This window comes from Plecotus auritus, assembly GCF_963455305.1.
Source record: "Plecotus auritus genome assembly, chromosome: 6".
In the NCBI taxonomy this organism is placed as follows: Eukaryota; Metazoa; Chordata; class Mammalia; order Chiroptera; family Vespertilionidae; genus Plecotus; species Plecotus auritus.
This window is the reverse complement of record NC_137773.1, coordinates 172,451,365-172,472,407: the sequence shown is the minus strand read 5'-3', so window position 1 is coordinate 172,472,407 and position 21,043 is coordinate 172,451,365. Positions and strand designations below refer to the sequence as shown.

Here is a 21,043-nt window from a genome sequence, read left to right as displayed (position 1 = left end):
ATCCTTAGGAGGTACGAAGCTATTTTTAGAAGTTATGATTTGTATACCCTGTGACTTCAGAGCCAGATGTCACAAAGACATCCAACCTGGCATAGGTTTTGGCATCAGACCTGGGTTAGAATCTCGGCTCTCAGGACCTTAGTTAACCATGCGCAAGTGGCTTACTCATCTACTCGGTGGGACTACTAGACTAAAGGTATTTTTCCCCCTCAGGACTGTATTTACACATTACTGAGCCTTCAAGACGGTCCAGTGGACCAGGGATGGAGGGGGATGCGCTTGGGCCTCCAGGTTTGTCACCAGGGGGCGCGCGAGGCCCTCCGCGGAGAGGGCGCGCGTGCGCATTCCGGGCCTCTCGAGTCTCTGGAGAGCGTCAGGTTGCGCACGCGCGTCTTGGTGGCGAGGTTGTGATTGGCTTTCAGGCAGCAAGGCCATGTGCGCGTGCGCTGTAGCCAAAGGCAGCGGCAACGATGGCTGCCAAAAGTTTTGCAACCCGTCTCGGACGCTCTCGGCGCTTTTTCAGCGGCTTCGTGGCCGGAGCTGTGGTGGGCGCCGCGGGAGCCGGGCTCACGGCCTTGCAGTTCCTCCGGAGTCAGGGCACTGAGGCTGCGTTGGCGGTGAGGGAGCCGGAAGGTAAGCCTGGGCCTGCTTTCCGTTCCCCGACTCAGGTGTTGGGCGTGAGTCCATCGTCTTCCACCTCCGCGCGCGGCTCTCTCTCCGCGCGCGGCTCTCTCTCCGCGCGCGGCTCTCTCTCCGCGCGCGGCTCCCTCTCCCCGCCCGTGGTTTGGGGCCTTTCCTGTCTCCCTGCTCGGCCTCCGCTCCCCACGTCCCGTCTAGGCTGCCTCCTCCACCCACTTCTTTCCTACGGGGATTGCACCTCTTCTTACCCTCAAAGTATTTATCCCGGTGTCTATGAGTTCATGTCTGTCCGCCACTGGATTGTTAGCTCCTAAGAGGCGGGCCACGTCTGTTTCGTTCAACATAGTCACTGCGCGGCGCCTGGTACGAAATGGGCGTTCAGTACGTACGGAGGAATGAGTGCATTCACACGTAGTTTCAGCACATTAGTGGGCTGGTCTCAGTTTATCATCGTTCAAAGGAAGAATGCCTGCGAGCCCTTCTTCAAAGCCCATACATCCCCACGTTACCCTATATTTGTGCCCTATATTTGACAAAGAAAAGGAGCTCATGCTCACTTGTACACTTTCCCCCTCGAGCTCATTTAACTTGCTCCTCTGATACTCGGTTTCGCAAGAGAACTAGTACTTGTTGAAAGTCGAGAAGGCAAGTCCCCATCAAATGCGTGCTGCGTTTCTCCCGCTGGGAAAAAGACCAGGTTTCCTACTGTCTTGCTGCAATACCAGAACCATGAGGCATAGTCAGTGAATGATGACCTTTAAAAAAATTTAAGCCCTGGCCGGTGTGCTCAGTGGTTAGAGTGTTGACCATGCACTGAAGGGTCTTGGGTTCGATTTCCAGTCAAGGGCAGGTACCTGGGTTGCAGGTTGGATCCCCATTCTGGTTGGGGTGCATGTGGGAGGCAACCAATCAATGTGTCTCTCTTTCTCTCCCCCCATCCCTCCCTGTACCCTTCCTCCTTCCCTCCCACTCTCTAAAAAGCAATGGAAAAAATATCCTCAGATGAGGATTAACAAATAAACACAAATAAATTTAAAAGGGCTGTGCTTTAATCCCTATATTAACTCTTTTAAAAAAATATATTTATTGATTTCAGAGAGAAAGGCAGAGGGAGAGAGAGAGAAATATCAATGACGAGAGAGAATTACTGATTGGCTGCTCCTACTGGGGACCCAGCTGGCAGCCTGGGCGTGTGCCCTGACTGGGAATCCAACCGTGACCTCCCTGGTTTATGGGTTCCCGCTCAACCCCTGAGCCACACCAGCCAGGCCCCACATTAACTCTTAAAGCATAATGAGTAGGGCAGCTCATTCCCATTCAGTCATGCCAATGACTAGTAATGACAAGAGTTTTTCCTTTGCTGCTTTTGTATATACACAGTACTTTGTGGGGCAGAGATTTGAAACTTGGATGTGAAGGAACAGTCAGATCCCGCCCTTATTTGAAAGTGAAGGAGATAGTTACAGTTTATCTTAATATAACTATACAACTGAATATAGGCAAAACCTGTCTTTTGTCTACAGTCTCTTCTTTGTGTTATAAGTAATTGGAAAAAACAAGATGTCTTGGTTAACTTTTGAGCCAGTCCTTTGTAAGTCTTACCCCTCTTCCTTTACTTACAATTTTTTTGTTCCTAATAAGAGTCACTAACTTTGTTATTTTTGTTTTTTCCCCTTTTTTCATTTTTAGGTTCTGCAGAAAAGGCTCTCTTGGGACAATTTGGATTTCCTTTAACTGGAACAGAGACTAGGTGTTACACTAATCATGCCTTGTCTTATGACCAGTCAAAGCGGGTGCCTAGATGGGTTCTTGAACATATATCCAAAAGCAAGATAATGGGTAGGTGGTTAGAAGTAAAGGCATCACTGAAAGATGTTTCCGAATTTAGAACATGGGGCATTAGTGATCAGCTCAACCTTTTTCACATTACAACACGTTTAGAAAAGGATGTTTGTGTAGTTCACTAGATAAATGGATCCTGTCTGGCAGTCAGGGAGCCCCAGACCCTTCCCAGCTGCCTCAGGGGCTGAGAGGATCTGTATCTTGACACATAAATATGGCATAAATATTGCTGCAATAAGCAACATTCATTCATTATCTCCACAACTACTTTTAGCGTGTCTGACACTGCTAAATCTTGGGGATATATTAGTGACCAGAGTAGATGGCCTCTGCCTCCATGGCACTTTGAGTTGGAGTTGGAGTGGGTGTGGGTTGACTTATCAAACAAATAATCATGAATGTATAATTATAGTTGATGATAACTTTCTGGGGGAAACGGGATTGCAGTTTGGGTTTGTATAATTAAAGAACGGTGGAAGAGATCATAGCAGGAGGGCCTGATTTTGATTAGCGAGGCTTTTCTCACCAAGTGGCCTGCAGGGGGGATGGCAGAGGAGTTGGTGGGCCATCCGATACAGAGAAGAGCATTCCAGGCAGAAAGAAAAGCACAGTTGCATCTTTCAAGGCCCCAATGTGAAGAGTTTGGTTCCTTTGGGAACTAAAGGCCAGAGTGGCTGCAAGCAAGGGAGGACATGATGTGAAATGGGACTGGAGAGGTAGGTAGGTGTGTGAAGTCTGTTCATGTGTCCTTATGTCTTGGTAGAGTCCTGTACTTAAGATGACCAGGTCTTGATCCTCAGTGGCAAATGGATTTCTGGGTAGATTACTTCAGTTTACTCCCCTGTCATCACTGTTTGTCCTGTCTCTCCCAGCCCTCACCCATGATGGGCATTACCGGGCTTTCCCAGGTTAATAGCTGACTTTACTTGCACTTACTCGTTGCCAGTGAGGGTTACTGTTTCGTGAATTATCCTTGACTATTTTCAGTTGGGATATTCTTTTTTGAATTGATTTGTAGTAGTTCTCATATATTAAGGATATTGCCTTTTGTCATAGTTTTATTATTATTTTGTATTTTGCCTTTTAATTTGCTATATGGCCCACAGATTATATCTCCTTTGCTTTGCAACATGTGCCATCTTTATGTATATAAAAATGCTGCTATTAAAATGAGTGTGTGCCTCCATAGAGTGCACACAACCAGCATAACAGCAGCAGGCTTGGAATGTGTGTGCCGCCAGAGAGACTGATGAGCCGTTATCAAAGCAGTTGAGACTTGATTATAAATTTGCATCAAGGGAAACTCATTTGATTTAGTCTCAAGCCTAATGAGTTTCCTTTAAATGCAAAAATTCTCCCAAGATACAAGGTATTTTGGCTTGTACTAATTTTATCCTGCTATTAAGTTATTTCTTTCAGGGGCATGTGAGAAAAGCATTGAGTTTCATATAATAAACCTGTGAGCTGTGTAAGGTTTGAGGAGGTGAAATAGAGCCAATTACTTATATTTGAAAACAGGAAGGAATCTACCTGTGATTTACTTAAGTTTAGTGTAAAGCGTCTTGTTTTTAGTAATGATGAAGTTAATCAGACTAACTCTCCTGCTAAAAGCAAGAACGTTATTAGAGGTATGTAAAAAGTATATTTTAAAAAGTCATACACTCACGTAAATGCAGAGTCAACAGGATAGTGGAGAATTGCCAGGCTATATATCTAGAATACAGTTTGCATTTCAGATTTGCCAGATTGTTCCAGTTATGTTCTTTACAGCTACTTTTGGATCCAGTATCCAATTATGAATCACATAATACATTTAGTTGTCATATGTCTCCAGTCTCCTTTAATTTAGGACAATGTCTCTGCCAAAAAAAGTATATAAATGTCTTTTATGCCATTGACATTTACTGCATGAATTATTGGTGATTTTCATAATTAAGATGGTGGTTCCCAACTTATATTTGGGAGAAAGCCAGAATCCAGAGAGGTAAGGGCAGTCCTGGCAAACCAGAGCCACATTGCCTTTGGTTCTGCAGCCTTATAGGGTGAGGTGGACTGAAGGCAAGACCTAGGCTTCACCCAAGGTAGGTTGTCTTATCGGAGACCCTCCCAACACCAACCTAGATCCCCAGAGGCCTGCACCCTTAGGGAAGGGTGAGCCAGAACTAAACTTGCCTGCCCACCATAGGGCTACATGGCAGGTTGTGTTGCCCTGAGCAGAGAAGGGTCAAAAAGTAGAATAAAAGCTGCTTCTGGGGAAGTCGAGCCACAACCTGCCTGTGCAGACTTGTAGCCTAAAGCCATGTAGCCTGCATAGCTCAAGGAAGCTTAAGTCCTGAGCTTGGTTTAAAATGTCCTCCCCTGCTGATGCCTCCAGACACCCGATAGAAGAAGTGGATTTATATGCATGCCCCAGGAAGGCATCTTCATCCTAGGCCTTTAGAAATGCCCACAAATGAGTTTTCAAGGGCAGTGAGCATCAGGCATGCAAGGAAGCGATTTCAGTGGTCGGGACACTTGGAGAAGTTTACTAATAATTCTTCTGTATACCCAGTAACTTTTTCTTTATGAAGATTCTAAAAAGCTAGGTATTGGGTACTTGACTCTGAACCTTGGAATCTAATAATTTAAAAATTATTCCTGGCTGAATGAAATGACATTGCAGTCAGTAATTTTATTGATCTCCATTTTACACTTATTTTTTTCAGTAGCAGTCTGAGTATATTCCATCTATCCTCATAATTGTTGTAATTTAATAAGATCTGTCTTAATGATAGAAGATGTAGAGTTAGGATTTGCTGATGTCCACTGTGGCACATTATTCTGGAGGTAACAATATAAGTAAAATTGAGATTTCTTCTCTCCCATGTGGTACTTAGATATTTTATTTCAGGAATTTTCTGGATTGAGCTCATAACTTAAATATTTGTTTTGTCATGGCCTAAGAGGCAGTAAGCAAGATATCAGAGACACTCTCCCCCTCCGCTAGGCTGTGCCTGCCCAGAACAAATTGTTTTGTGTCTATATATATCCATTATTTCAGTCCGTGTAAACTTGTTAAATACAGTTGTACAAAATACAGTATATGGGGGTCTTTTTAAAAAGCAAGAATTTATTTAGTAGCTAAGCTTTTTATTTAGACAGCTCAGCTATTTAATTGGTTATTGTTTTTATGTAAATACTGTCCGGGAAATATTTCCCCCTTTAACTTGAAAGGCCAGAAACAAAAGTATATGCGATAGCTACACTGTATGAAAAGCATTCTCTCCTAGACTAGTCCTTGCTAAATTCAGATGAAGTATCTGAACTATCCCAGGAACTTGACACATGCATGCAGTCACTAACTACTAGCTGCTCAGAGAGATACTGGCCAGAGCAGCCAGCTTGCCTTGCTTAGAGGATTGTGAGGGACATTGTCCACTGATAACTTACTGGTTTTGTGTGTTTTTCTTCAGGTGCTGCGGACAGAAGAAATTGCAAATTCAAGCCTGATCCCAACATCCCTCCAACCTTCAGTGCCTTCAACAAGGACTACATTGGAAGTGGGTGGTCACGAGGACACATGGCTCCAGCGGGAAATAACAAGTTTTCATCTGTAGGCATATTGTGGGGGAGGGATGGGCCTGTGGGGCTGGCATTGTACCGTGGGACTTGGAGATTAACAGCCAAGCAGCCAAACCGTAAAACTTGAGGTTTTCTATATTCTGTTCCCCTCCCCCCGCCCCCCCCCCCCCCCGACTTCATTTCTTGCTCAGATGCTGAGACAATTTTAAGCAGGTTGAGGAAAGCGAATGCTATGTAAAGGGAACTGAAAGCCAACAGGAGCAAAAGCTACTCGTTTTTATTTTGAAAAATGTCAGGCCTGTAGAAAAGTTGAAAAGAGAGAACAGCAAACACATGGTGATACATTTACTTTACAAGTGTGTGAGAATAAAATTTTAACCATCACAGACAGCATAACACTTCATTTCAAAATATATGGCTTAGGAGATTGTATCATTTAAGAAAGAATATTTGTAGACGTGACAAGAGTGTCATTATACCCCAAAATGTGTGCAGACGTGTTTTTGTATATTTGTACAATAATTTCTAATACACAGTTTGCATTTCAGATTTGCCAAATTGTTCTAATTATGTTTTTTACAGCTTTTTTTTTGGATCCAGTACCCAATTATGAATCACATAATACATTTAGTTATCATATGTCTTCAGTCTCCTTTAATTCAGGATAATTTCTCTGCTAAAAAATAAGATACATGTCTTTTAAGACATTGTCATTTACTGCATGAATTGTTGGTGACTTTTATCATTAAGATAGTGGTTCTCAACTTGAGGTACTCATTGTAGTCATCTAGGGGAGTTTTAAAAATTTCTGATGCCCAGACCTGTAACCCCGAGCAGGTAAGTCAGAAACTCTTGGTGGTGGAACCCAGGCACCCTCACCTGAGGTCATGCTTAGAGAGAAGAAGGAAGGGAGAGAGAGAAACATCAACTTGTTGCCCTCCGTATGAACCCCAACCAAACCCACAACACAGGTCTGTTCCCTGACTGGGAACCAAATCGGTAATCTTTTGTTGCACAGGATGGATGCTCAACCAACTGAGCCACTGGCCGGGCCAGGCATCCATGTTTTTAAAGTTCCCTGGGTTATTCCAGTGTGCAGCCAAGGGTGAGAGTCACTGCTCGAAGAGAAGGTAATTGGCTTTGGCAGTTAGTATAGCTCAACGAAAGGAAATAACTGTGTTTACGGGTCAGAAGTGCAAAATGAACGAACACGTAGTGGCCAGAACAAGAATGTTTCTCTGCCACTTTGGAACTAATATGTTCGTATTGCACTACTTAAGTAGAATTCCTGAAAGTTGACCTTTGAAAAACTGCCAGAGGCTTAAAACCAGAATTTAGGGTAAAACTCTTTAGCCTCATATTGGAAACTTTTAGTTCTTAGAATCTACACTATAGGTTTGAGTTTTATAAATTATGAAGAAAGCTAGCACACCAATCTACTTATTTTGTTATAGTCCTTATTTTAAATAATCATTATTGAAAATAATGACTGTTTCCTGGTATACTTCTGGCTTTCCTTTATCTAAATAAGTAGTTACTGTAATTGCATGAATAAGGAGCTGGTGTTCTCTGCTTTGTAAAATCTCCAGGGGGAAGGCATTTCAGTACAAGTTACTCTTGTTATTTCTTTTCACAGAAAGCCATGGCTGAAACCTTCTACCTTTCTAATATTGTGCCTCAGGATTTTGATAATAATGCTGGATATTGGAACAGGTGAGGTGAGGGTTTTAAAGGTGTGATTCTGTGGGAGATGAATGATGTGAGGAGAATTTGCTAGTTGCTTATCAACTGTTTCTGTCTTTGTTTTTCAAAAGCTATTTCTAGTGGAAGTACTTTCATGAAGTACTTTGGACTAGTTTTCTTTGCTGTATTTCAGGAGTATAGTTTTCTATGGGAAGACAGACTTCAAAACATAGCCAGTCATTTTGATCATGTTTGCCATCGGTCAGAAGTCAAATTCTGGAAGAAAGAACTATTTCTAAGGCATAAAATATTTTTTAATATGCCCAGAAAACACTGTGTTTTTCTCTACTTGTATTTCAAGAGTTGCTAGCTTTAAAAAAATAAATTGGTACAACTAAATATAACCATTAACCAGTTTTAAATCAGTTCTGTCAGGGTATCTCTTTAAGCATTTAAAACTAGCACTGACTGAGATTGTTTCAAGTTGATGTGTTTTCCCCAAATAGTACTTTTGTGGAATAAAATAATTAAGAGAGCACCTGTGCACTAAAGGTGACTGCAGGGGTTATTAGTCATGGCTGCATCTGTGTTGTCTGCATACCACCCCCCCCCCACTCTACTTAGATTATTGTAAGCAGGTCATAGATATGTTATTTTACCATTTCAATACACATTTTTAAAAGGTAAAGATTCTTTTAAAATATAACTATGGTACTATTATTGCCCCTCAAAAATTTAATAGTAATTCCTTATTACCAATTTTACAGTTGGTATTCAAATTTTCCTGATTGTCTTTATTTTGTTGTTGATTGATTTGAATCCGGCTTTAATCAAGGTCTACATGTAGATTTGGGTGATATTTCTCTTCAGTCTCTTTTAATATGTAAGTTTCCCCCCCCCCCCTTTTCTTGTAAATTATTTGTTGAAAATCTGGGATATTTGTCCTATGGTTTCCTTTTCATATTCTGTCTGATTGCAAACATAAGGAAGCGTTTAACATCCTAAGAGATATATTTTGGGGAGGAAAACACTACTTTGTTATTGAGCATATATGCTGTGACTTTACTTTTTAGATAATGAAACAGGAATGGTGACATGCATTGTTTTCTCATAAAGCTCAACTGCAGTATAAGAAGTGCATATTGAAACTACTGGCCCTTTTTATCCAGTAAATGAGCAAAAACGGTTTTTAACTGACATATCCCAGTGTGGTAAAAATTGCTGCAAAACTGCTGTGTCATTTTACAGTTTATAGAGTAAAGTGGACAATTCCATTAAAAATATTAGTATGACATGTAATCAAGTGTCATTAAAATATTCAGTAAAGTAATTTTGGCCCTTGACATTTATCCTAAGGAATTAGTATAATGTTGCATTATATAAGAAGTGTGAGGATAAACCCAATTGCCCCACAATAGGAATCTATATATATATAAAAGCCTAAGCGACCATCACAACTGGTTGACCGAAAGACCGGTCAACTGGTCACTATGACTTGCGCTGACCACCAGGGGGCAGATGCTCAGCACAGGAGCTGCCCTCTGGTGGTCAGTGCGCTCCCAACAGCCAACCTCCTGTGGCCAGCCAACCTCCCATGGTCTCTCCCCCTAGCCAGCCGACCCCAAACGGCCCTGATCACTGGCCAGGCCAAGGAACCTCACATGTGCACGAATTTGTGCACCGGGCCTCTAGTACTTAAATAAAAAGATCAACTTAGTTGGAATGATATTTCATTCTTGTAAAAGCTTAAGAACTACAGCATAGAAAAATAAGGGAGAAACAAAACAAAATTTCAGTTCTAAAATGAACACAGAATGCACACAGAGTAAAATGTAGATAATTGTATTAATGTGTGTGATTTTTAAGTTTTTTGTGTGGTAAATGGAAAAGCATTGCTTACATTCTTATAATGTTTTGTGCCATATCTCTTGTTTATATTAATGTCTCTAAGTATCCTTGGCATCTTTCCTAGGGATGTGGTATGGTTTGCTGCTTTTCTACTTTTAAGCCTGTGAGAATATCATACATTTTTTTTGCATTGTTTTTCAGAATAGAAATGTACTGTCGAGAACTGACAGAGAGGTTTGAAGATGTTTGGATTGTATCTGGGCCGTTGACCTTACCTCAGACTGGAAGTGATGGGAAGAAAATAGTTAGTTACCAGGTAGGGATATGTTTTAACATTCAGGCTTATGCTCTTTGTATGAGATTATAATCTCCTCCTGGTTTTCTTCTTTTTATTTCACTTACTGAACAGTATTAACATTTATGTTTGCTAGCTATAATTTAGTCCAAGCTTTGCCTATATCAGAGGTTATAAACTGAGGCTTTATTTGGTTTGCACAGTATGTTGTTTTTGAACTAGTTGGTAATGTTTAATAATTGGGAGTTGTCACATAAATCCAGAGTTCAGCTTCCCTTAAACACATCAGATGACTCGATCACACTTGGCATAGATTCCCACAGGCACCGCTCACTAGCTGAGAGCAGCAGCTTGCTCCCGAGGCGGAGCGCAAGCTCTTCGGTTCACCGTGGTCCACCCGGCCGTTTCACCCATTTACATCTTCCCTTTAGCTCTTGTTGGTCCTCGAGTTATCATCCTGGGTCTATCGGAAATATAAAGCCAGCATTTATAGTGTTAGGAATGAATAAGTAGTATGTTTGGGCTTGTAAAGAGTAGATATAACCCTATGTCATTATGGCTATGCCACTTGAGATGAGTACTGCCACAAGCAAAAAACCGAGAAGTGGAAAGTAAAGGTGGCAGTGCACGGTATTATAGTTCCTGCTTTTACTTTCTAATCCAGAGCATTTAACCTTACCACTATTTTTAAAAAAAGGTAAATCAGTTTCTTCTTGAGACATTATTCTTGGAGCCCCTGACTTCCTTTCTAATTTAGACTACTTGTTTACTCCCTCCCTGCCTCTCTCTCCCTCCCTCCCGCTCTCCCTTTCTTTTATTCAACAAACATTTACTAAGCTTCCAAGATATACCTGGTGCTGTTCTGTGTGCTTCTGATACAGCAATAAACAAGGCTGTGTGTTACATGGAGGTTACATTATAGTGGAGGAGATATACCATCAACAAAATGCCAAGGAAAAGTAAGACCTGTAGAGAGCTACGGTGGGGGTGGGAAAGAAAGGCTAGGCCACTCGGGGAAGTGAGGTTGAGCAGAAATCTAAGGGAAATGACGGAGCAACCCATGTGAAGAGTTGTCAAGCAAGCACAAGACACGGGCGAGATTTAGCGCAGTGTGTTCAGGAACAGCAAGAATGCCAGTGTGGCTGGAGCCGAGAGCACACTGAGGAGAAGGGGTAAATCACGGAGGGAGGCACTGGGAAGAAGTCTGGGTTGTGGTAAGTGAGAGAGGACACTTGTAAGGTTTGGAGCAGGATAGTGGCATAGTCTCATTTACATTTTTAAAGCCCAGGCTGGCTGCTGCATGTGAAGAACAGAAAATGAGGTGGAAATAGGGGACCAATGAGGAGGCGAATGGAATCGTTTAATGAGAAATGATAATGACTTGAGTAGGGTGGCGGTGGTAGAAATAGTGAGAAGTGGCCTGCTGTCGGATGTGCCTTGCAGGTAGAACTCGTGGGGCTTCCTAATGGATTAGTAATAGAATAAGAGGGAAAGAGGAGAGGATAGCACCTCGGGTCTCAGTCTGAGATCTGAAGACCAGAGAGGAGCAGGTCTGGGGGCCAGCAATCGGGTTGTGTTTTGGCTGTGTACATTTGCGATTGTTGATGTGCAAATGGAGATGTTGAATAGTCAGGCTGTGAGTTTGGATTTCAGAGGAGAGGCTGTTGGGAATGGTCAGCACACAGATGGTGTTTAAAGCTCTGATGAGATCATGTAAATGAGTATAGATCGAAGAGGACGGATCTGAGATCCGAACCAGGGAGAGCGCAGACATTTAGAGGTTGGGAGGAGGAGGGTCGTCCAGCAAAGGAGACAGAAGGAGCCACCTTTGAGGCAGAAGAATCAGCAGAGTGGTGTCCCAGATGGCAGGTGACGAAAGCACCTCAAGGAAGGAGTGATCGGTGGAGAACTGATTGAGGATGCAATCCAGGATGATGCATTTAACCTGAGACAGTCAGTCCTGCAGCCTTTTTGTCTTTAGTGGCGTTGGCATTTTGAAGAATACGGGCTGGTTTTGCAGTATGTTCTCAAATTGGGTCTGTTGTTTCCTCGTGGTTTGGTTCAGTCATGTTTCTGGCAGCACACCACAGCGGCGCTCCTGTGTGCGCCTCGTGGTCGTTCCAGGATGCATGGGAATTGTTTGTCCTGTTACTGACGATAATCGCTTTGGTCACGTGGTTAAGGTGGTCTCCTGCAGATTCATTCACTGCTCAGCTACCATTTTCCCCTTTGAAATGAATTAGTGATCTCTGGAAATACTTTGAGACCATGTAAATTTTCTTCCCTTCACCTGCTAGTTTTAGCACTTGTTAATGATTCTTGCCTGAATCAGTTATTACTACAATAGTTGCCAAATGACGATTTTCTAATTCTTATTCCTTCTACATTCCTTTTTAATCTTCACCAGAGGATATGTTTATTGATATTAGAGGGAGAGGAAGGAGGGAGGGAGGGAGGGAGGGAGAGAGAGAGAGAGAGAGAGAGAGAGAGAGAGAGAGAGAGAGAAAGAGAGAGAGAGAGAAAGAGAAGCATCTATTGGTTGCCTGCCACACTCCCCGACTGAGCATTGAACCCGCAACCTTTTTGGTGCATGAGACAGCGCTCCAACCAACTGAGCCACCCTCTCAGGCCCTTCTACATTTATTAGTTGACATTCTACTGAGGAAGAGCTTATCCTTCATATTTATTATCAGTGTGAGCTCATGGGCTCTTAGTTTATTCAATGAGTTTTAATCAGTTTACTGTGTATACATTTTGGTGCTCAGATTTTCCCATATTTGGCAGTGGGAGCCCCTTCCAGCTGTTGCCTGTGTCCTTTTGACACGTTCTAATCTTCATTTTAGCATTTCCTACTTTCTGGGGTAACATGATTGTCCAGGCCCATCTTGGCCAAGCTCTGGGGTTATCCATTTTTCCGAGAAGCCCTCGTTCCTTTTCATGGAGATTGGTATTTAGAAACCAAGGTCTGGATGACAGGTTGGTTCTTGAGCGCTCGGTCGGCTGTTTGGCTTGTCATGTGTGTTCACCACATTTATTTTTAGCCTCTGACAATAGGTGGAGCGAGCCTTAGACAGAAGTATGTGAGTTCTGTTCTTTAGTGGCTTGCTGTTGGGAGCCTTTTCTCTCCATTTTCAATTTTTCTCTGTTTTTTTTTAGAATGAGATGTATAGTCCCTGGTCATAAAGAAAGCATACTGTGTGTGTGTGTGTGTGTGTGTGTGTGTGTGTGTGTGTGTGAGAGAGAGAGAGAGAGAGAGAGAGAGAGAGGGGTGGGGGGAGTGTAAGATTGTGTGTGTGTGTGAGAGAGAGAGAGATGGATGTGTATGTAGAGTTGAATGTTAATAGGAATCTATATTTCTGGTGAGGCATATAGTTTTTCATTCTTGGAATCATATCAAAGTAAAATCTACGTTTATGTATTTTATTTTATATATTTTTTTATGTATTTTATTTTTTACTAACAATTTCTCTGTAATCAGCTAACAGCTTTTGTTAGATTTAGCATTATTTTTCAAATGGAACTTGCGTTCAAGTGAAATTTTAAACTTAAAATCTTTAGCATATCAGCATATATCTATGTCTATATCTAAAGCAAAATATAATCACTGAGTAAATTGGAAAAATTGTCTCAGAGCTTGCCACTTTAATTGGGCTAGAAATTTTTTATGAATGCATGGACATACAATTTGGTTAAGGAAAACAGACACGGGAGGAAAACAGAAGACAGAGAAAAAGGTAGGATCTGTGCTGAGAAGCAGTGAGTTCCTGACATTTGGGCTGGAGCGTTCATATTAGGAAAGAGACAAAATAGAAGGAAAGGTGGTTGGGGCCAGGTGTTTTTATCTGAGTGCCCAGATAAAAAGTTCAGCTGTTTGCTAGCAATTCATGTAAAACAGTTGTGGGTACAACCATGTCCTTTAGTGATGCTGAGAAGGAGGGCACAGCATTGCCCAGCCCGAGGCTTTGGTCTGTTCCTCACAAGGAGTAAATATTTGAATTGTGAGTTCCTGTTTCCCCGGGAATTCTGAGTGCCCGGACGCATTTTGTTTTTTCAGATCCCGCCGTTTAATATTTATTGCTTATTTACAAGTATTCTCTGAACCTTATCTTAGGAGAATGTATCTAATAAAAATAAGGGTATTTATTTAGACTTCTGTCTAGCATGAAGCATACATATGTATACTTTGGATGAAGTGAAGCAAATGAACTGGTATTTATTGAGGGCCACATATACCACACAGTGTATAAATAGCTCTATACATGTATCTCATTCAGTCCTCACAAACAGCCCTTACATACAAGTAGTAGTTATCTTCTTCTGTAGGTAAGGAAATTGAGGTTTTGAGAGGTCAAGTCCAAGTCACATAGCTAGTAATTGTCAAAGACGAGATGTAAGCATGGGTCTGTCGACTTTTATGAGAATTGCCAGTTATTCAGAGCATTGCTCTCTGAGGTTCTCAAAAGTCTCCCGAGGGATTGCTGCACTCCTCATATACAGAAGCTTAAGGCCAGGAGGAAAAAGATAGTGTGGATGGAGAGCAGTTAGAAGTGGTATTTGCTAGCGTGCAAAAAGAGCAGAAAATGGGCCACGAGGAGGATTCCTCACAGGCAGGCAGAAATGTCCCTTAGAATATGTAGGGAAGGGTCACAGCATCATAGGACGTGAGTGCATGTGAGCCTCAGGGAATATTAGTAGCAGTGATTTTACCAGAAGTGAGTCATCTGACAGCTCTAATCAGAATCACCCCCTTTTTTATAGCTGAGCTCATCCATGTGCTTTCTCTGATGTGCGTGTTTCCAGAAGAGATTGATTCCAGACAAGGGAAACATACCTGAAGATTCTGGCCTGAACATTATAATTGACCTGACAACAGAGTGAGCTTCAGATTTTACAACCCGGTGGTGGTGGTAACAGAGGTGCTTAACAGTATTTCCCTCGACAGCATTACTTACCAACTGTCACCAACTCCTGGAGCGGAGGGCATGAACACATGCCCAGGGATCTTAAGGCATCACTTGAAGTGATCAGGGAGTAATTAAAAAAAAAAAAAATTCCTTTTTTATTTTTAGACCTTTTAATTGTCGTATGTTTAATTGAAAAATAATTTTACTAATTAATATTCAAGTAGAATTGACATCTGGGGAGATAGGGTTTGTTTTACGGTGACGTGACAGTCTCCGGTCCCGTGCCCAGAGCAGGCACCCCAGTGGGAGAGGTCTGTCCCGGGGTTTGCGCTGCTGCAGCGCCTGCAGAGACTTTACTAGTACAGATGGCACACGGGCTGGCCACGTTCCTGCTGACTTTCCACACTTTGTGTGAGTCCCTCTTGTTCTCTGTCCTCTCAGGTATGGAGTCCCGATTTATGACATTATTAGAGGCCCGATGCACAAAATTCGTGCAAGGGCCTTGGCCCTCGCATCCCTGGCTTGGTCCGGAAGGTCATCTGGACTGTTGTTCTGCTGTTGGGTCTAATTAGCATATTAGCTCTTTATTATATAGGATCATGGTTTCTTTCACTTGATTGGCATGACTTTTTTAAGGGCTTGGTCTCTCGATGTGTCCAACAGTTTTATTTTTGAAACCCAAGTATCTTATATCTGTCTGGTTCTAGCAGGTACAGATGTTTTTCTCACAATCCCGCTTAGTATTTCACCTGAGGCATAGTTGATGTGAAGAACGGCAGACTTAGACTAGGTATTGTTTGCTGCTGGTGTCTTTGGTCGCTGATGCATCATGAAGGCCCAGCTCTGTGTGTGTGGACTTGGGCGGTAGGGATGGAGGTGGGGAAGGCAGCAAATTGTCATTTCTGTCTCTTACATGGAAGGAAACACACCCAGGCCAGCTCCTCCTTAAACTAACTTCAAGTCCCGAGTGAGTGTCAGTGTATGGTTTTATCTAGATTTTATTCTCTAGTCACTCCCAGTTGATTTCCAGTTTTTGTTACAATCTTGACAAAAGTTCAGTGCTTTTTGGTATTTGGACAGCAGCAAGGATTTCTTTTGTAAAGTATTTTTATACCTAAGTCACCTGTGGAAAGGGTTCTGTTTGTGTTCAGTCTTCATGTGCTCTGTTTAGGGCGTCATTTGTATCCATGCTTCCTCCTCCTGAAACCCTAGTGTCTCCCTTAACTGGTCTCGTCTTGCTTGACCCCAGGTTTCCCCTCCGTTCCTCTGCAGAACCAGCTTTTGTACCAGTTGCATTCTTGTCTTTTGAATGACATGCACTACAAAAACAGCTTTTTATACTAAAGTCTTGCAGATTAAAAAAATCTTTTTTAATGAACATGTCTTTGTATCTTCATAACTATCCTATGAAATGCGCAGAGTTGGGATTATTACCTATTTATGAATCAGTGAAGAAGATACTGGTGGGCGTGTCTTACAGCTTAGTGGCAAAGCCAGGACTTGACCAGGTCTCTGGGATTTAGGGCACTGAACCATTCTGCTTCAGTACCCTAGTAGTGTCTAGACATTTTCTGAAAGTCTTCCAGTTTTCTCCAAAGTGGAAAAATTTATTATGTAGGTTAAATTGTCTACAAAGAAGATGATAGCTCTAAATACTTCAGGATTTTTTTTTAAGTCTTAAATTCAAGAAACATTGGGCTTTCTCAATTTCCAAATAGGACTGGTTTCTATATTATTTTAAAGATGTTTACTTCTTGAGAACAAAGCAGACTGAATCAAAAAGGATAGTGAGTGACTTAAGTTTTCATTTTTCTCTTTATTTCCAGGGATAGTATTTTCCCTCTTTGTTGAAATACTGTGAGACGGTCGTGGGTGGAAGAATCACACCTTGTGATTAGTAGGAACTTCTTGGTCTCTGAGGTTTCTCAAAAGTAGTAATAGAGGTCCTCTAGGTTTTGTGAGAGTTTTTGAAAACCTAATAGAAATTTCCTTGAGGTAGAACAGTGAGTCTTAAAAGGTCAAACTTATTTGCTTTTGGCTGGAATTTAACGAACTGGATTAGAAGCCCTGGTTGGCAGCAAATGAACGTGACCAATTAATTGTTTTTGAAAATTGCCATTTGTTTGTAGACTAAGAGCCCCCGAGGAGAGAAAATAATCAAATGGTCTCCAAGGCTCCTTTCAGTTGGTCCGAGAACTGTACTGTAGTGATGGAGGATGTCCGCCAGGTGGCACTAAGGATTTGCTCCACCTCAGGCTCCCCAGCTAGTGCCTGGAACACTTGAAGCTCATTGAAACTGCCCCCTTGTACATTATGGTTCAGCTGCAGCGGAACTTCCCTGCACCGACCCCCTTAGTGCTGTTGCTGCGCTCTGTAATGGTGTCTCACCACATCCTACCTGCAGTGAAAGCTGTGTGTGTTGATTCCTCCTCTAGATGGGAAGCTCTGGAGAGCAGGTAGTTACTTTAAAGCTTCATCCCTTTCTGTGTATCCAGCAGTGCCAGGCCCAGGACCCCTGGGTTGCATAGCTGAAGTAACATCTGCTGGTGATCTCTGGGCTCAGTGTAGGCCTCCATGGAGTTCACCTTCAGTGTGTTTTTGCCTCGAAGGGTGTGTTTTTCTCCCAGCTGCATACATGACTTGTTGGAGGGGGTGGGGTTTTGTGTCTGTAGATTGTATAATTTCATAGACTTTAAACTGCTCCCTGATCGGCCATGTTCACCAACTTCAGAGACAGTTATAGAAATCTTTCCTGGGATGGGTCTTCCCTGCGGCTCTGCACTTGGTTTTGGCAGTGGGACCTCTGTACGTGCCAGACAGCAGATGGCCACGGAGTTTGCAGGCTGCGTGCCACGTAGGTAGGAGCCTGGGGAAGCAGAAAGCGCCCTCTGCAGCTCTCAGCCCTGGGCCTCCTCTGCCCAGCAGGGCCCCCGCAGCAGCAGGGCCGCTCGGGAAGGAGGCCTCACCACGGAGGCCTGAGAAGGGCAGTGGGGCCCGAGCACAGTGGTGCTGGATTGTGTTGTTTTACGGGAGACCATTAAGGAAATGCATGTGCAGTTTTCTTTTTGAGAAAACATAATGGCTTTTAAACACACTGGAAGGAAATTTGAAAAGGTTTCATAACAGTGTTATTTTATCATTACAGTCCAGCTACACAAGCAGCCAGGTTCCCAGGCCTGGCCCTGGCCCTGTTGCTCTGTGGACACCTTTCCAAAGGGTTTGGTTTGATGACCTGCAGAAGTCTGTGTCTGGCCCCAGAGTGTGCAAGCCTCTGAGCACGCAGCGTTTACATTTAGTACTTCATTTGAAAAGTAAAGGCTGTTTGTTGAGCTCCCTCGTGAATTTGATAAACTAAGACCATCTTTTTATTTCTAGAGCGGGCGTTCCCAAGCTGGCAGTTTGACCTTTAAATGTTTAGAGACAAGAAGTTCTGATTATGAGATGAAGTGAAAATTTCAGCTTTTCTTGCCCATTAAAAACCCAGGACTCCTGGCATCCCTTTGTCCTCCGAACAGAGCAGAGATGTGACCCCTGCTCTCTGGGGTGGCATAATTTTTAAGAATGTGATCAGAAACTGCCTACTAAATGCTCATCTTCCTTGTGAATCTGTATTTTGGTTTAATATTACCTTTGGCAGTTGAATGTAAGTTCATTGCGATGGGGTATCTTGTAAGTGCATTTTTAGAAATGCATCTAAAGTTTTCACAGGGAACATTTGGGAACTGCTAGCATTGATGAGCATCACTAATATGGCTGCTTTGTGTTTAGGTGATTGGTGAGGACAACGTGGCAGTCCCCTCACACCTTTATAAGGTGATCCTGGCTCGCAGAAGCCCAGAATCGACTGAACCGCTGGCACTAGGGGCCTTTGTGGTGCCCAATGAAGCCATTGGCTTCCAACCCCAACTAAGTGAATTCCAAGTGAGCCTTCAGGACCTGGAGAAGTTGTCGGGACTGGTGTTTTTCCCTCATTTGGATAGAACTAATGATATCAGGAATATCTGTTCTGTGGACACCTGTAAGCTCCTGGATTTCCAGGAGTTCACTCTGTACCTGAGCACAAGAAAGATTGAGGGAGCCCGGTCGGTCCCCAGACTGGAAAAGATCATGGAAAATTTGAAGAACACGGGGATTGAGCCCGACGATTACTTTATGAATTGCTATGAGAGGAAACTGGAAGAACTCAAAGCCAAGGAGCAGGCAGGACTCCGGGAGGGAAAGCCGTCCTAGTTTCACCTTGGAAGTGCGGTGTCGTCTGCAGTGCAGCAGATGCCCTCTGCAGGCTCATGCATTTGAGAGGCTTTGCTTATTTAAAAAATGATGGACTCCCAAATTTAGGACTAAACTCCCTAAAAGACGAAAGAGCTGAAACCTTTTTGGTTAGTATTTTATTTGACGTGGAACTAACTGTTAAAGGAACTACCACACCTGGGATCCAGGGCTGACCCTGCATCGGGTTAACCGGAGGGCTGTGTGTGTGCGATGGCACTGCTCGTGCCCCTCGGAGTGTGCTGTATGTGAAGCATCTTACCTTCATGTCTCCGAGTCGTACAGTCTCTGATGCATCGGCTTGGTGCTTTTGGAACCCGGTGGTGTGCGTTTTCCTTCCCTAGGACCTGAGTGGGTCTTAGAGAAGCTGTTTGTTAGAGCTCCTCTGTATTATCCTGTCGATGTGGATGATACAGGGCAGGGCAAAAGCAGATTTACAGTTGTTCATACAATAATATAATAATAATACAAGAATAAACCTTCGCCCTAACCGGTTTGGCTCAGTGGATAGAGCGTCGGCCTGCGGACTCAAGGGTCCCAGGTTCGATTCCGGTCAAGGGCATGTACCTTGGTTGCAGGCACATCCCCAGTAGGGAGTGTGCAGGAGGCAGCTGATCGATGTTTCTCTCTCATCGATGTTTCTAACTCTCTATACCTCTCCTTTCCTCTCTGTAAAAAATCAATAAAATGTATTAAAAAAAAAGAAAAAAAGAATAAACTTTTGCATCCTCACACCTGTAGACCCACTTTAGGCCACCCTGTGTATTTGTTTCCTGAATTCTTCTCACGGGGCCTGTGATTTCTGCCATAGGCCCTCTGAGCTAAATACCACTCTCCTCGTTTTATGTGGGTAAATCCAGGGTTTACCTTTCTGAGGAAGTGACCCCCTAGGAATGAGGCACAAGGACTGAGAAGAAACCACGAGGTACATTCAAATCTTCCCCTACACACAGGCTTTGGACTCAAATACGGGATTTGCTGGGTAGAGGCGTCTGGTTTCTTGTCTGTCATCAAGCCAAAGGGGCTTTACTGTCCTCGGACTGGAGCCCTCTTTAGCTCTGGGAAGCAAGAGTCACCGGTGTTTAAGGTTGGAGGACATCCTTGTGGGTTTACCAGAGTCCCCGCTGGCCTCCGGAAATGCAGTTCCTTTCAGGGACTCCATGGTGCCCAGTTGCTGCGCTCCTTGCTTTCCAGGTGAGCCTTTGTTCCACAGAAGCAGGAAGCCAGGAGGGCTCTGTGCACCGATTCACCTGCTCAGGATTTGCTCACCTTTGGGCCTGTGCCTGGGTAGCGCAGGGCAGGTGGGGTTGGAGCCAGTGGCCCAAAGGCAGTTATCGCTGGGGGATCGTGTTTCCTGGGCCAGATCCCTAGACTGGGGTTTGTGAGGAATTTTTCATGGGCCGTCCTAGTATAGGCAGTGAAATGTCAAATCAGGACCCAGGAACTTGTCTAAATCTAAATGCGCTACATCACTGCTGTCTGTCCAAGTGGTGTCACCAGAACAGAAACGTCTAACAAAAATGCCAAGGCTTTAAGGTAAAGAAAGGCAAGATGACAGTGATGAACCTTGTTCTGCCTTTTTTTTTTCTAAAGAAGTTGGGGGGGTGGTCAGAACAGGGTAGTCTGATTAATACCATCCTCTTATCACATTGTTCCCCATTAGCTGTGCCAGCCTCTCAGGGATAAGAGCCAGCATGTCACTGTGACCAAAACATCTGTTACTTTCCTTGGCGAGGTGACAGTGGGTCCCGGTGTTTGTCCAGGAGCCTGAGCAGGGGCTCTGGGGAAGAAGTCCTGGTGCCTACTGCCCGGCCTGTCACCGCGCTTTTCTGACCCGAATCCCACAGCCTCCGAGTTTCTGTCCTGTGCAGGGACTCATGATTTTTAAATCAATAAATTATAGCATCTTAAGTTTTTAGTTACTTTGAAATACACTACCTGATCAGTGTGAAAAACAGAGATAACTGATTTAAAAAATGCAGTTGCCCTATCATTTTTACAT

General features: G+C 43.3%; 1 protein-coding gene across 7 annotated transcripts; it reads left to right on the top strand.

Annotated features, from left to right (window-relative positions):
• Positions 1–401: 401 nt before the first annotated feature.
• On the top strand, positions 402–19,788 carry EXOG (exo/endonuclease G). 7 transcript variants are annotated; one of them, XM_080675834.1, is made up of 6 exons: positions 402–633; positions 2,329–2,478; positions 5,934–6,073; positions 7,679–7,755; positions 9,775–9,889; positions 18,541–19,788. In XM_080675834.1, the coding sequence occupies exons 1-6, from the start codon at positions 471–473 to the stop codon at positions 19,000–19,002; spliced, it is 1,107 nt and encodes a 368-aa protein (XP_080531960.1). In that variant the 5' UTR covers positions 402–470; the 3' UTR covers positions 19,003–19,788. The 7 variants fall into 7 exon arrangements, with proteins under 7 accessions (XP_080531960.1, XP_080531961.1, XP_080531963.1 ...); XM_080675837.1 differs by having other exon boundaries at positions 446–633; positions 2,329–3,197; positions 5,934–6,020; positions 18,541–19,782; XM_080675836.1 differs by having other exon boundaries at positions 446–633; positions 2,329–3,197; positions 18,541–19,782.
• Positions 19,789–21,043: the final 1,255 nt, after the last annotated feature.